Source organism: Camelina sativa, chromosome 19 (genome assembly GCF_030686135.1).
Source record: "Camelina sativa cultivar CO46 ecotype springtype chromosome 19, ASM3068613v1".
Taxonomy (NCBI): domain Eukaryota; kingdom Viridiplantae; phylum Streptophyta; class Magnoliopsida; order Brassicales; family Brassicaceae; genus Camelina; species Camelina sativa.
In genome coordinates, this window is record NC_141898.1 from 24,036,482 (window position 1) to 24,050,697 (window position 14,216).

The following is a 14,216-nucleotide window of genomic DNA, read 5'->3' on the forward strand; positions in this document are numbered from 1 at the left end:
AAAAATCTATGATATTTTAATATCATATCCAAAAAAGAAAGAAAAATAAAAGTAAGAGGGAGCAACAAAAGCAAAGTAGCTTGGTTTGGTCCTTTTTTTTCTCATTTCCTGTAATTTGTCTTCGTCTCCACCTTCCAATCTCACCCGCTCTCCTCGGAAACCACAGCGACGGACGGAGGACAAGAGTTTCGCCTCTAATTTGCTCCTCGAAATCAGGAATCAGCCGGAGCGAATCTCGAACCTTATGATCTCGACTTGTGAGGATCCCTCTTTTTCCTTTTTTTTCTTTCATTGTATAATAATAAATCTTCAGCTCTTTTAAGTTTTCTTTTTTTTTTCCCCCCCGATTTATTTCGATTTCTCTAGGATTGAGTCGATTAAATCAAACAGTTTCTCGCCAGAAAAAATTATCGATTCTCTCGTTTTATTTCAATAGCTCAGATGATTGAAGATGATAATTCAACAGTTAATAACGCTCTCTCTCTCTCTCTCTGTTTTTTTAGTGGCTTGTGTTTCACCAGCCCAAATCATGATCACCTTTGTCTTGATCTCTGTTTTGTTAATTGTTTTAAACTTAAAACGAAGCTAAAAAAAGGCTAATGTGTTGGTCTTGAATCTGCATTTTTGATAAGAGTTAAACTCATCTTTACCATTGTTTTGAAGCTAGATCTGCCCTTTTTAAAAGCTTCTTTGTTTTTTTTTTTTGGGGTTTGAAGCTTTCTTCTTTCTAACTTATTTGCAGGCTGAAGAGGCTGGGGATGGCTGGTAAAGAGGATACTACTGATTTATCTACACAAGAGTCTTTGATCAAGGGAGCCACTGAGTTATGGAAGAGTGAATTGGAATCTCGTCGGTTGCAGGTAGATAGGTTAGAAGCTCAACTTGTGGATGTCAAGGCTTACCTTGAGTTTCGTTCTGAAGAAGATGCCAGGAAGGAGTTAAGTGCTCTTTCCGGTAGGGTCAGATCGACTGCTACAATGTTGCGCTATTTGAGATCAAAAGCTAGAGTCTTGGCTATTCCTGATCTAGCGAATGTGGAACAGATCGAACTGAAAGGATTAGACCTTGCTGAGAAAGATGGTGGTTCATCATCTTCTGCAGGTGATAGGAGCACTAATCCTGAAACCAGTAGGTACCGTGGCTCCTTGGGTATAGAGGATGGAGCTTATACTAATGAGATGCTCCAATCCATAGAGACTGTTACTGATGTGCTGGAATCTCTTGTGAGGAGGGTTACAGCAGCAGAATCTGAGTCGGCTGTTCAAAAGGAGAGGGCACTTTTGGGCGAGGAAGAAGTCAGTAGGAAGACAGTCCAAATCGAGAATTTGGCCTTGAAGTTAGAAGAGATGGAAAGGTTTGCTCATGGGACTAATAGTGTTCTAAACGAAATGCGGGAAAGGATTGAGGAACTAGTTGAAGAGACGATGAGACAGAGGGAAAAAGCTGTGGAAAACGAAGAGGAGCTTTCTCGTGTGAAGAGAGAGTTCGAGTCGCTTAAAAGCTATGTCAGTACTTTTACCAATGTTAGAGAAACACTTCTTTCCTCGGAGAGACAATTCAAAACCATAGAAGAGCTCTTTGAACGGTCAGTCCTCATATCTTCTTTATGCAACTATTTCATCACTCCTTGTGTCTCCATTTGTTCCAATTTTGTGAATGGTGAAACAGGCTGGTTACTAAGACGACGCAATTAGAAGGCGAGAAGGCACAAAAGGAGGTTGAAGTTCAGAAACTGATGGAGGAGAACGTGAAACTGACGGCACTCCTCGACAAGAAAGAAGCTCAGCTTCTAGCTTTGAACGAACAATGCAAAGTCATGGCTCTGAGTGCATCAAACATATGAATTTTTGTTATCTTTCTTTGCATTGTTGTTGACTCATCATCCATCTCTTGTTATTACATGACAATGCTTTCACAGAAGTAGATGATGCAATCTTCTTCCTTCATTGTTCCTTTGTTTTCAGATAAAAGCAAAACATTCTTGTAATCTGTAGATTCTTATTATGGCCCTTCTGGATGCATAACCAAAAAAATGATCAGTCTTTTTTTTTTTTTTTTTTTGTTTTTGGCAAACGTTCAGTCTTTGTTTCCTTAACTCCAAAAAACGACAGGTAGTTCTTACGTCCGTATATAAGACGGCACAAAGTATTGATACAGATTGCCAACGTGTCAAAATTGTGAATGACGTGGCAGAGAGAATTAACCAACGTCTTTTATCCACGTCTCATACGCAATGACGTGGCTCTCTGTTCCGTACGACTTGACTTGTGTTGAAGTGTTTATCTCTAAAACCCCAAATCGATCGTTTTGGTTTCCCTCCTCTGCGATCGGCGAAAGAGAAAAAAAGAGAGTTGAACAGTGCGATTTCGAAAGCAATTTCTTCGGTTGCCATGGAGTCTGATATGGAGGTTATGTCTGAAACTGATGCGTCTCCTCCCCAGAAGCTACGTATGTTCGGAATGGGTAGAACAATTGATGATCGCGAAGATGAGGTACATTGTTCTGTTGTCGATAAAACCCTAAAAATGCCACCTTTGATTCTTTCTCCGATTAATTATTTTGTTAGGTTTCGTTTTCTTAGTTTCTCGTGTCTTCGATTATGCATGAAAACTATGAAAGTTTCGATTTTTAATCGTCTTCGGAAATTTTGAAATGTTCAAGGTTCTGAATTTTTTTTTAGTTTTTTTTTTTAAATGTGATTTGGTAGAGTGGGAGAAGAAGGATCAAAGATGTTGAAGTTTATCTTCCAATTGTGTGTGGATCGGTTGCTTTTTTTCTTGGAAAGAGAGCCACTGAGTGAGTGATTTTTATCTCTTTTTTTCATGTTCCGACTTCAAGAGTTGTTATGGTAATGCTCCAATCTTTGATCTTTTTTTGGGTTTTATGTTTACGTGAACTAGATATCGAACACATAAGTGGACTGTCTATGTACGTGGAGCTACGAATGAGGATCTTGGTGTGGTTATCAAGCGGGTCATCTTCCATTTGCATCCAAGTTTTAAGAACCCAACTAGAGTCGTTGATTCTCCTCCCTTTGCATTGTCTGAGTGTGGTTGGGGAGAATTCAAAATCGACATTACTGTTTTCCTCCATACCGATGTCTGTGAAAAGAAGTTGGAGTTGTGAGTTTCCCCATGTGTGATTGTGAGTTTTCAGTGGTGATCTTAAGTTGTGGTTTATATACATCTGAAGAGCTATTGAACATTCTTTGCAGGTCTCATGTCTTAAAGCTGAACCCGGAGAATGAATATGGTTCTGTTCCTAAGTCTATCAAGATACCAGTTGTCGCTGAGTCTTACAATGAAATTGTCTTCCCTGATCCTTTTGAGAGTTTCCTCACCCGTGTTTATAATCACCCTGCCGTGCACATCTCTAACCTTCCAGATGGTTTCAACCTGCCTCCTACAGGTACATTCTTGTTCTGGTCTCTAGTGAAGGAACAGTTTTTGCCAGAAGCATGGTTAATTCTCACATTGTAATGTTGCAGGAGTTGCTGATACGTATCATCAGTTGAGAAATGGAGACACTAAGGATCATCCACTCAGTCAATGGTTTTTGACGTTTTCAGAAGCAGATGAGCTTTTTACACTTACGGCAGCTCGTCAGAAGGTTTCTGCATTTCTACTTCACTTTCAATTTCTTATATTTCATTAATAGAATTGCTCACATTTAACGTGGATTTCTTAAATGATACAGCTACAATTTCCTCTGCTCAAACTTAAATAGCAGTTAGACTTGGGGAGCATTCTTGTTTGGCTTTGTGACAAAGCCTTTGTCTTGATTTTTATAGAATTGTGTTAGAAATTCTTATTAACCGACTGTATGTATAATCTTAATCTAATAGGTGCAAGCTGATATCGCCAAGCTAAAACGACAGCTGATCATGGTAGATGGGCAACCTGAAGGACTTTAGTCTTCCTCTGGCTACTAATGTTGATGATCATAAAGGAGTTTGCGCAGAAAATTTTTGTGATACCGTTAACAAATCTCGATGGGGGTTTAAAACCTGAGATGTCTTAATATCTGAGCAACTGTGCTAACTGTTAGAACATGTAAAAAAAGAACCTCTTTGTAGTCAATATCGGTGTCTGTACCTACAAAGTACTAATGCTTATGCTTTTGTTCATTTTGTTTGCTTTTTTGTTACAAGTTTCTCTCAAACATAAGCATCATAGGTTTGCAGCTCGTTGGTGAACATGTGAAAACACAACTTACACCTAACATTTCTAAATGGTTTGTTTGATTTCATCATGTTGTTTGACATAGTATCCTAAAGGTAAAGCTCTGTATCTTTCATGCTTTCATTGGATTGCAGAGGAGGCATTGAGAAACCGGTATTGTCTACTAATTGTCATTTTCATAGGAAGATTGAATCGAATTTAGGCATTTGCAGACTTGTTTAGTTTATAGAAGAGACACACATTCACTTCTCACTGAGAGGGGACCTTGACAATGACGTTTATCAGGCTCTTGTTAAGTGAAATTCAAAAAAATCACATGTGACCTTGGAAACCGAAAGAGGGAGAGAGACAAAGATGTCGAAATCATTGTTTCTCATTGTGGCCATAGAACATGGGAAATGAACTTCCCCACTTTAGGGTTATCGAAGAAATGAAACTGGTGGCTCATAGTTGAAGGTGAAGAATATATGTCTGTTTATGTATTATGACCCCTCTTTGCTTAGGTGGTGTTTTAGGTTTTTGGATAGTATCCACATGGGAGAGTCTTATGATTTCAAGACAATGGACCCTTCACACATCAGCCTCTTCTTATTTTCTTGACTCTTCTATTTCCAATTCCTTGTCTTCTTCTTGTTTCTTTATCAATCTATTTTTCCCCAATCTATTTCTCTTTGATTTTACCCTCCAAATAACATCTTTACCCTCAATTTGCAAAAAAAAAAAAAAAAAAAAAAAAGACAGATCAAACCCACAGAAAAAAATCGAAATTTAACTCATAATCTAGTCATGCTACTTTCAAAATTTGAAAATGACAAATAATTTATATATCAAATCTAAACTATCATGACGAGAAGTGTAAATATATTCTTCGAATTTGAAAACTTAATATATGTTACTTATGTCAAAAACAAAAAAATGTTACTTGTAGTTTTGTCCCAAAATATACATAAATTCAACTTTCTTGTAGTTTTGTCCTAAAATATACACAAATTTAACTTACATGAGTTACATCTAACATTATTTGCAAGTTAGAGTATATTTGTAAAAAAGAAAGTGCTATTTATTTTTTTGTTAATTCTTGAGGTGTTTATGTTGAACATGCGACTTTCTGTGATCATATCTATATATATTTTTTTAAAAATCTTATAATCTGTGCTTAATAATATAAATTTAAATTTATTAATAGAACATGCAACAACTAAATTAAAAGTTGGGGCGACCGAATAAATCTTTAAAAAAAAATTCACGAACTTTGAATTTTTTTAAAACTCAAGATCCGATAACCAGTACTAAATCTCATAAAATTTGTCACCAAAAACTTAAAATTTTGTTGATTACTTATAGTTTTATGATTTTTAATTTTGAATAATATATAAATATTACTTATAGGTTTATGATTTTTAATTTAAATAATATATAAAAAATATAAAACATATAAATCAATAAAGAAATTATTATAAAATCAGTATATTAAAAGATGAGACAATTAGACTAATGAGAGAATGGAAAAAAATGAATGAGTTTCATTCCAACCATTTATAATTGAACGGATTGAATCATTTTCTTAACTTATTTATCTCAATAATAATAATATAACTAAATACTTATTCAACTCTTTTAACTTCTTAGTTTAAATCATCCATTTGCATTCAAGGAAGATTTATCAATCATAGATTCGAAGTGTTGGGGCTTTCGGTTGATGTCAACACTCAACGAGGAATGAATTGATAGTGTCTCCGAGTTACAACCACAACAGGTGGCGCCATTTATATTCAGCCATACATCACATCATCTCACTGTCCCACTCTTCGATCCCACACCACTCATCTTTTTGACTTTTCTTTACTTGTTTTTTCTTCTTAGACTAACTTGTGTTTCTCTTTGTATATAATAGTTGAATAAAAGTGATCTAATAAGTGACATCGCTTTTGATTTGGGTTGGCTTAAAAGTGAAATAACAATAAGGACGGCCAAGAAATTACCAAGGTTTTATACTAAGAAAAACGTTTCTAGTATGCTTTTGATTCATTATGAATTTTTGATCCAATAAGAAAAGTTAAAAAAAAGAAGAAGAAGAAGTTGAACGTTGACAAAGAGAAATAAAGAAGGTATAGTATCATTAAGGACGGCGAAGAAGTACGTGAACACAAGGCATCGGCCTCGATGATGATGGCTTTCATAACAAAACAAAAGATTAGGTTCGAGCCTAAAGCATTAATGTTCTAATTTTCACATGGGAACATATATCCTTTATCATTATCTTTTTTATATATAGGATATATGTATTATTAAAAGACAAAATGAAAATTGACAAAGAAACGATCATCATCTCAAGAGTATTTTCTTTAACAAAAAAATTATCTCAAGAGTATTTCAGAATATGTATAGATTCTAATAACCATTATTGAAGAAAAAAAATGGTATAAAAAAAACATATAATATGGACTTTCAAGTGATTTAAAAAAAAAAAAGTGAAACAGTGGTGATTCAGTCACAAGGGTGTAGAACAAAATCTCTATCTATTGGATATACATTTTTGGTCACTATTGTAAAATCTGAAATGTTAACTCTAAAGATTAGTTTTGTCTTAGATCAAGATGACATTGTTCGAAGAGAGAAATAAAAACAAAAAAAAAATAACAACAACGTGTCCTCTTATGTTTTTTGTTTTTGATGAGGCAAAATATATATATATATATATATTTTCTGTTACGTTTCAATAATGTACAATTGTAATTAACAAAATACACTTGTACGTATATGCAAAATAAAGACAATGGTTTTGCGCAATCTTTTATGTCGAGTCCTTATTATATATGTATCTCGTCAAGTACGTACTTTTGTTACAACTTACAAATCTCTTTTACTTCGTCCGTAATCTATGTACAACTGTACATTAAATAGATATGTATCTAACGGGGCCATTGGCTCATTTATATGATATTTAAAGGGACGTAAGAGAAGAAAATGGACATTTGTTTTGTAAACTTGTCTAAGTATGTAAAGGCAATAAGGAGACATTGTAGGGCAATGTTATAGTCCCTACCAAACTTTGTTTTGTATACATTCTTTCACAGTTTTTATTGCATCTCTCTCTTGTCCTTGTTGGTTCTGTCCTCGATGTTTTATTTGCCCTCACCTCCTACATCTCACATGATTTTGCTTTCACAAGAACAAAGAATCTAGCTAGGTGTCCTAATGAATCAAAACAGGAAATTTGATTGGTTTAATTAGTTTTTTTCTTCATATATGATTTATATAGATATCATTAGTATTTTTTTCTATTTATGTGATTAGCTTTAGGAAGTTCAGTTTCATCGGACTTAAGTCTCTGGAATACATTGTACCCGCCATCTTAATTTGGAAGGCCTAGTGAAACTAGAACTCGAATCCATGTACGGGGTTCATGCTTTGCCACAAATTCACAAATTAATTTTGTAATTTTTTCCCCCAAAATATACATATACGTGTTTACGTGTGTTTTAATTGATTTTTATCCCAATGCAAAACCACTCCATGTGTTTCTAATGGTTAGTCGTCGATTTTGATTTTTTGGGTACGAGATACATATAAATCTAGCTAATCACAAATTGTGTCAACGTCATAAATAATCAATCTAATTATGATCTAAAATATTGTAAGGTAACCAAATTATGAAGGTATACAGTTTTTAGTTTTACCTATTGTTATTTGTTAGTCAACATAATTTGATATTTTGTCCTTGTATATTTACATGCAAATTTGAATGTAACATACATTTAATACATATATGATATTATTGTCACTATTTGGTCAACGTCATAAGGAACCAAACCTATATTTATTTGCAATCAATAACTATACTACCCAATTTGATGACAAAAGAAAAAAGAAAAAAACTATACCACCCAATTTATAAAGGTATAGTAAAATACTGCATCAACTATCATCAATATATTAATTTATTAGCCTTCTAAACTGTCCATATAAATACTTCTCCATTGTACCCCTTACCTCCATATCATTCTTCAATCAAAAACTAAATCCACGAAAAACAAAAGAAGAAAAGAAAAGAAAGAACAATGGCAATAAAGAGATCGAGCAAAGCAACGTTGTCTCAAAAGGCATCTATCAAGCAAATGGTAAAGAGATGCTCGAGTCTAAGAAAGATGAAGAACCAAGAAGATGATCTTCCTCAAGACGTGCCAAAAGGTCATTTTCCGGTTTACGTTGGACAGAACCGAAGTCGGTACATCGTTCCCATTTCTTGGCTCGACCACTCCGAGTTCCAAACTTTGCTCCACCGAGCTGAGGAAGAGTTTGGGTTTAACCATGATATGGGTATAACCTTGCCTTGTGATGAAGTCTTCTTCAGGTCACTTATCTCCATGTTTAGATAAAGCTCGATCTTCTTAGATTCTTGAAGATAGATCCAAAAACAAGAAACAAAAAAAGTCATTTTTAAGGATTTTCTGATTAAGACGGAAGAACATGGCTAAGAAGCTTCGTTAGGCATTATTAACCCGTTTGGGGTTTTTTTCATTCTTTTTCTTAAACTAAATTTGTTAGTAATCTTAATATTTTGTAATAGTTGGGGTTGGGTGGGAGTGGGAGACTTTTTCCCTCAAGGCAACGTAAAAAGGTTGACTGTTCATCTTGAGAGGATTATAGCTAGTTAACTCTCTACAAATTAATTGGTTATGATCATTGATCATCTTGTGGACTTGTGGTAACGATGTTTATGTATTATATGAATCCGCATAGTTAATATATGTTGAGATTTTTTTTATATTATATACATGGATGCTCCAAGTCCAACAATTCATAACTCACGTTCTTAACTCACGTTCTTAACCTTTTAATTTGACTAAAACTATTCAACCGTATATCACGGCTGCCATTTGTCAAAAATAGTGATAGAAATATATAACACATTCGATATTTTAATTTAGTCACCTCAATAGAATTGCTATTGCTATAATGTATGTATGTAGTATTTTATTTGTTGGAGTGTTAATTACCGTATTTGTTTCATTTCTTTTACCATGTACGTAGTCTTAATTAGCAAGTAGTAGTAATACTCTAAAAAGATTTGATTATGTGTAATGATATCAATTATTGAGTCAGATTTTTTTGATAGATCATTATGGTCCTACCAAACCCAGTCCCTCCACATATTTTGTATCTATGCGTATTATTTATGGTTGTTACCTAAAACCAAAAGAATCTTCCGTAATACAGATTAGCTAATTTGATGTCCCCATTATGTTTTATCTTGAGCAGAACACATAGATCGCCAAACTATCATGTCCACCTTCCTAGCAAAGCAGAATGGTATCATGATCACATTAATCTTCTTCATTTCTCTTCTTTTTTGGATAACAATTTTAAAAATGCATTGTCCCCTCTGAAGCTAGTTTGCCCATATTATGTGTTCTCAAACAATTGTTTATTTTTGAATTAAAATATGCTATTGTTGACATCATAGATGCTAGTGGATATATCATCGACGAATTAGAAATGTTTTCATAATCATATCCAGTTTCATAACATCATCATCATCATTTTATAATAACCTATTAATAACCTATATCTCAAACTCAAAGTATCATAAGACTCATTGTTATATATATAGTATTTCATCTAGATTCATCAGCTTGATATTAATTTATCTTAAGTTCAAATCAGTTTTAAGTAAATAATATTGCGATTTTACTAATTTTGATTTCGGTTAGCGTCCTCGTTAATCTGAATTTATAATCCGGATTGGACAAAGTACTACAAACCGTAGGTTAGTAACATATAAAAATGGTCTGCTCAGAAGCTAGCTTGCCCATATTATGTGTTTCTCCAAATAATTGTTTATTGTTATTTTGGAGGTGTTTTTTTGCATTAAATAAGTTATTGTTGCCATTATACATGCTAGTGGTATATTATATACGTCATCTTCATTTGGTAAACCAGATGTAATATATGGATGCAAATGTTATTATTGTTCGTTTAGTAACAGTTAGGAACTCATCTAGATACAATATCTGGATACATTTTAAAAACTCATCCAAAAAACTGAATTTCTGGATGAAATTTTTTAGAGAGTTTGGATGAGATAAACTCATCAATAATTTGTAAAAGTCAAAAATACCCCTATTTTAATTAAATAATTACAAAATATTTTTTCTCAATTCTAATATACGTACAACTCTAAAATTCCAATTTTTCACCTACCAACCTGCAAAATCTCATTTTTCTCTAAACCCGCAAAATCTCGTTTTCCCGCCAAAACCGCAAAATTTCGCTTTTCCCATCAAACCGCAAAATTTTGTTTTCCTACCAAAAAACACAAAAACATGAAAACTTGTTTTCCCGCCAAAACCAAAAATTTACGTTTTCCCGTCAAAACCACATAGTTACGTTTTCCGTCAAAACCGCAAAATTACGTTTTCCCGCCAAAAACGCAAAATTATGTTTTCCCGTCAAAACTGCAAAGTTACGTTTTCCGCCAAACTCGCGAAATCTCGTTTACCCGCCAAAACCGCAAAATCTCGTTTTCCCGCCAAAATCTCGTTTTTCCGCCAAAACCACAAAATTATGTTTTCCCGCCAAAATCGCAAAATCTTGTTTTTCTGCCAAAACCACAAAATCTATTTTTCCGCCAAAACTGCAAAATTACGTTTTTCGGCAAAAAAATGCAAAATTTTATTTTCTCGCCAAACTCGCAAAATCTTGTTTTCCCGCCAAAACTGCAAAATTTTGTTTTTCTACCAAAAATACAAAATCTCATTTTTAAATATTTATATAATATATATGAAAATAAGTAAAAAAACATAAGTAAATTTAAACCACTAAAACATATTTAACATAAAATAAAGGTTTTTTTGGTATTTTACATATATTATATTGAGATACAATATCAAATTATAAGACAAACATAATTGAATCGAAATACAATTTATGAATACATGAACGAAAACACAAACGAACATTATCTAGATGTTGCGTCCATATACTGCAACTTGATACTGCATCTAGATATTATTATTTGCCATTTTGATCCGGTCAGCAACCGGATTAATCGGTCTGATCTGAATCCGAAATCCGGGACTAAACATACCGAATAGGGGGACTCTCTCATCAATGTGATGGGGTTTGGAAGATTCTTGTACAAGGGCTTTTTTCTCAGCGTTATAGGTTTGGGTTTCATATGGCCCATATCGATCGAAGTAATCCATAAAGGCCCATTAGGGTTTGAACAAACGTCAGGTTGCAGGATAAAAGGGCGAATTTTACACTCATAGTAAGTTGGATCTCAAAACCCTAAAAAAATTGTAAACATCGTCGCCGCCGCCGAGAGCATTCCACCATGGGTCGTGTCATCAGAGCTCAACGTAAGGGAGCGGGTTCCGTCTTCAAATCCCACACTCACCACCGCAAAGGTCCGGCCAAGTTCCGCAGCCTCGATTTCGGCGAGCGAAATGGTTACCTCAAGGGCGTCGTGACGGAGATCATCCACGATCCAGGACGTGGTGCGCCGCTTGCTCGCGTCACTTTCCGTCATCCTTTCCGTTTCAAGAAACAGAAGGAGCTCTTCGTTGCCGCCGAAGGTATGTACACCGGTCAGTTCTTGTACTGCGGTAAGAAAGCTACTCTCGTCGTCGGAAATGTTCTCCCTCTTAGATCTATCCCTGAAGGAGCCGTCGTCTGCAACGTTGAGCATCACGTTGGTGACCGTGGTGTCCTCGCTAGAGCTTCAGGTGATTACGCCATTGTTATCGCTCACAACCCCGACAACGACACCACTAGGTTTGTTTCTCTAATCCAATCTTTTGTAACTCGTAATTACACATTTCATGGTTTGCTGTTGATAACATTTTCAGATCTGAGTATTGTTTGGTGGTTGATTATGATGATTTGAATGAATTGCTTATATATCATTTTCAGATTTGTCGATTGTTTAGTGTAGCTTATGCTGCTCGTAATGGAATCATTTCGTCATTTAGAAAGTGGGAAAGCTATTGTAAATGCTAATATGATATTGATTGTAGCATTTGATTCAATATCTATGATTATACTGCTATTTTGTGGTAGTTAACAATGTATTTGTTTGTTACTTTTGGTATTTCACAATGACTAATAATACATGATGAAATGGTTTGGATAGGGTTAAGTTGCCGTCTGGTTCCAAGAAGATTGTCCCAAGTGGATGCAGGGCTATGATTGGTCAAGTTGCTGGGGGTGGAAGAACTGAGAAGCCAATGCTCAAGGCAGGAAACGCGTACCACAAGTATCGTGTGAAGAGAAACTCATGGCCTAAGGTTCGTGGTGTGGCTATGAATCCAGTGGAGCATCCTCATGGAGGTGGTAACCATCAGCACATTGGTCACGCCAGTACTGTTAGGCGTGATGCACCACCAGGGCAGAAGGTTGGTCTTATTGCTGCAAGGAGGACTGGTCGTCTCAGAGGTCAAGCTGCTGCTTCAGCCGCCAAGGCCGACTAGAGTTAAACATAAACTTTTGTTTCTCAGTTTTCTATGTTTCAAGTTTTGTTGTCTGTGTTTCGTTTTGAACCTTGTTCTGAAATCCTAAAAGATTTTTATGACCTTATTCTCTCTCTCTCGAAAAGCTTATGTTATGCTATGCATCATACTGCATTTTTTCATTACACAATGTTTTTCGTTTTGTGCTATTGCGTATATTGAAAATTATGTACTTTTTAAGTATTACGTGTAAAGTGCAAGCGTGAATTTTTATTTCTCATTCATTCTAGAAATCTTTACCCAAGTGCTCTTGTTTCAACGATATTGCACTTGAAAGTATTCGGTTTGTTTCTTTTGTGAATCTTGAAATTTTTTAATACATAAAGCGTAACTTGTTTCTGATACCGGAAGAAAATATTAGTAAACTGGATGATTAAACCGGTAATTGAGTTGTATGTTTTAAGACTTTAAGTAGTAATTATTAGAGGCAATATCACCAACTCTTGTCTCGTTAAAGTGGTGGTGACTCAGCATGGTTGAGAGTCTCACCAGGGTTCGAGAGTTGGTGGTACCCTGCTCGCTACCGGCAGGGTCGTCTATTGCAGAGAATCATGCCTTTGTTAAATAGCCGAATTGAAGTAATTTAAATTACTTTTGATTTAAGCGTGCTGCAAACCTTCTCGGTGATTCCCAAGGCTTCCATGTGCGTGCCTAAAATGGACTCATCATGTAGTCTTCTTGTAAATGCATATCTTGATGAAAACATTATTTTTGATTGTAGCTTTTCTATTTTGCTTTTGAGCTGATTCTATGATTAATCATTCTCTTTTAGTATACAACAATATATCTTTGGTTTATACATTCTGTAGTTTCACAAGACGAATTTAATCATATGTTTTGACAGGATTAAGAATCTAAGATGCCATCATGTTTCGAAGAAGATTGTCCCCAATGGTTGCAGGGCTATGATTGGTCAAGTTGGTGGTGAGAGAAGCCGATTCTCAAGGCAGGTAACTCGTGCCACTACTACTAGTACCTTATTGTGAAGAGAAACTCATGGGCCATGCACTAAGGTTCGTTTGTGGCTATGAATTCGATCTAGATGGAAGAAGCAGGGTGATCATCAACACAATGGTAATGTCAGAACGGTTAGGGTTGACGCACCTCGACAGAAGGTTGGTCTTATTGCAATGCTGGTAGGAGGTTCGTTCCGTTCCCTGGTACAGCCACCAGTGCTGACTAGCTAGGGTTGTTTAACCATATATATGTTTCTGTTTTCTATATATGTTTCAAGTTTTGTTGTCTTGTATTTTCCGTTTGGACCTTGTTTCTCTAGTGCTACGATAATCTTAGTCTTTTCTCTCCAAAAGCTTATAGTATACATATAAATTTCCAAATTTTCATCACCAGTTTTTGATTATCGTTGAGCTTTTTCATTTTGTTCTCTTGGTGAATTTTTGATTACCGTAATCTTTAACGAACCCGTAATTAAACCGAGAATTGATCAGTTGTAGTATGTTTTTTGATCTATATATAAATCTTTAGCGAACCGTAGTAAACCGGGTAATTGAGTTGTGCGCTT

At 35.1% G+C, this 14,216-nt stretch overlaps 4 protein-coding genes across 5 annotated transcripts; all 4 read left to right on the forward strand.

Annotated features, from left to right (window-relative positions):
• Nucleotides 1–24: 24 nt before the first annotated feature.
• Nucleotides 25–1,987, forward strand: LOC147920936 (uncharacterized). Of its 2 annotated transcripts, XM_087500549.1 has the most exons (4): nucleotides 78–257; nucleotides 367–465; nucleotides 743–1,585; nucleotides 1,669–1,987. In XM_087500549.1, the coding sequence occupies exons 2-4, from the start codon at nucleotides 452–454 to the stop codon at nucleotides 1,841–1,843; spliced, it is 1,032 nt and encodes a 343-aa protein (XP_087356675.1). In that variant the 5' UTR covers nucleotides 78–257; nucleotides 367–451; the 3' UTR covers nucleotides 1,844–1,987. The 2 variants fall into 2 exon arrangements, with proteins under 2 accessions (XP_087356676.1, XP_087356675.1); XM_087500550.1 differs by lacking the exon at nucleotides 367–465 and having other exon boundaries at nucleotides 25–257.
• A 285-nt stretch (nucleotides 1,988–2,272) lies between these two features.
• TAF14 (TBP-associated factor 14) lies at nucleotides 2,273–4,126 on the forward strand. The gene is made up of 6 exons (XM_010491141.3): nucleotides 2,273–2,492; nucleotides 2,708–2,796; nucleotides 2,901–3,122; nucleotides 3,215–3,408; nucleotides 3,488–3,609; nucleotides 3,845–4,126. Exons 1-6 carry the CDS (start codon nucleotides 2,391–2,393, stop codon nucleotides 3,911–3,913), a joined length of 798 nt encoding a protein of 265 aa, XP_010489443.1. The 5' UTR covers nucleotides 2,273–2,390; the 3' UTR covers nucleotides 3,914–4,126.
• Nucleotides 4,127–8,006: 3,880 nt separating this feature from the next.
• On the forward strand, nucleotides 8,007–8,954 carry LOC104767109 (protein SMALL AUXIN UP-REGULATED RNA 10). The gene has a single exon (XM_010491142.3). The coding sequence runs from the start codon at nucleotides 8,243–8,245 to the stop codon at nucleotides 8,558–8,560; it is 318 nt and encodes a 105-aa protein (XP_010489444.2). The 5' UTR covers nucleotides 8,007–8,242; the 3' UTR covers nucleotides 8,561–8,954.
• Nucleotides 8,955–11,363: 2,409 nt separating this feature from the next.
• LOC147920937 (large ribosomal subunit protein uL2z) lies at nucleotides 11,364–12,761 on the forward strand. Its single transcript, XM_087500553.1, has 2 exons — nucleotides 11,364–11,960; nucleotides 12,319–12,761. The coding sequence occupies exons 1-2, from the start codon at nucleotides 11,521–11,523 to the stop codon at nucleotides 12,653–12,655; spliced, it is 777 nt and encodes a 258-aa protein (XP_087356679.1). The 5' UTR covers nucleotides 11,364–11,520; the 3' UTR covers nucleotides 12,656–12,761.
• The last annotated feature ends 1,455 nt before the right edge of the window (nucleotides 12,762–14,216 follow it).

Bases quoted from the DNA above. Each gene is read 5' to 3' on its own strand.
- TAF14 (XM_010491141.3), top strand. From the start codon at position 2,391: ATGGAGTCTGATATGGAGGTTATGTCTGAAACTGATGCGTCTCCTCCC. The intron at 2,797-2,900 runs GTGAGTGATTTT...TACGTGAACTAG, and splicing joins CTTGGAAAGAGAGCCACTGA to ATATCGAACACATAAGTGGA. The intron at 3,123-3,214 runs GTGAGTTTCCCC...CATTCTTTGCAG, and splicing joins TGTGAAAAGAAGTTGGAGTT to GTCTCATGTCTTAAAGCTGA.
- LOC147920936 (XM_087500549.1), top strand. The intron at 1,586-1,668 runs GTCAGTCCTCAT...ATGGTGAAACAG, and splicing joins ATAGAAGAGCTCTTTGAACG to GCTGGTTACTAAGACGACGC.
- LOC104767109 (XM_010491142.3), top strand. From the start codon at position 8,243: ATGGCAATAAAGAGATCGAGCAAAGCAACGTTGTCTCAAAAGGCATCT.
- LOC147920937 (XM_087500553.1), top strand. From the start codon at position 11,521: ATGGGTCGTGTCATCAGAGCTCAACGTAAGGGAGCGGGTTCCGTCTTC. The intron at 11,961-12,318 runs GTTTGTTTCTCT...TGGTTTGGATAG, and splicing joins CCCGACAACGACACCACTAG to GGTTAAGTTGCCGTCTGGTT.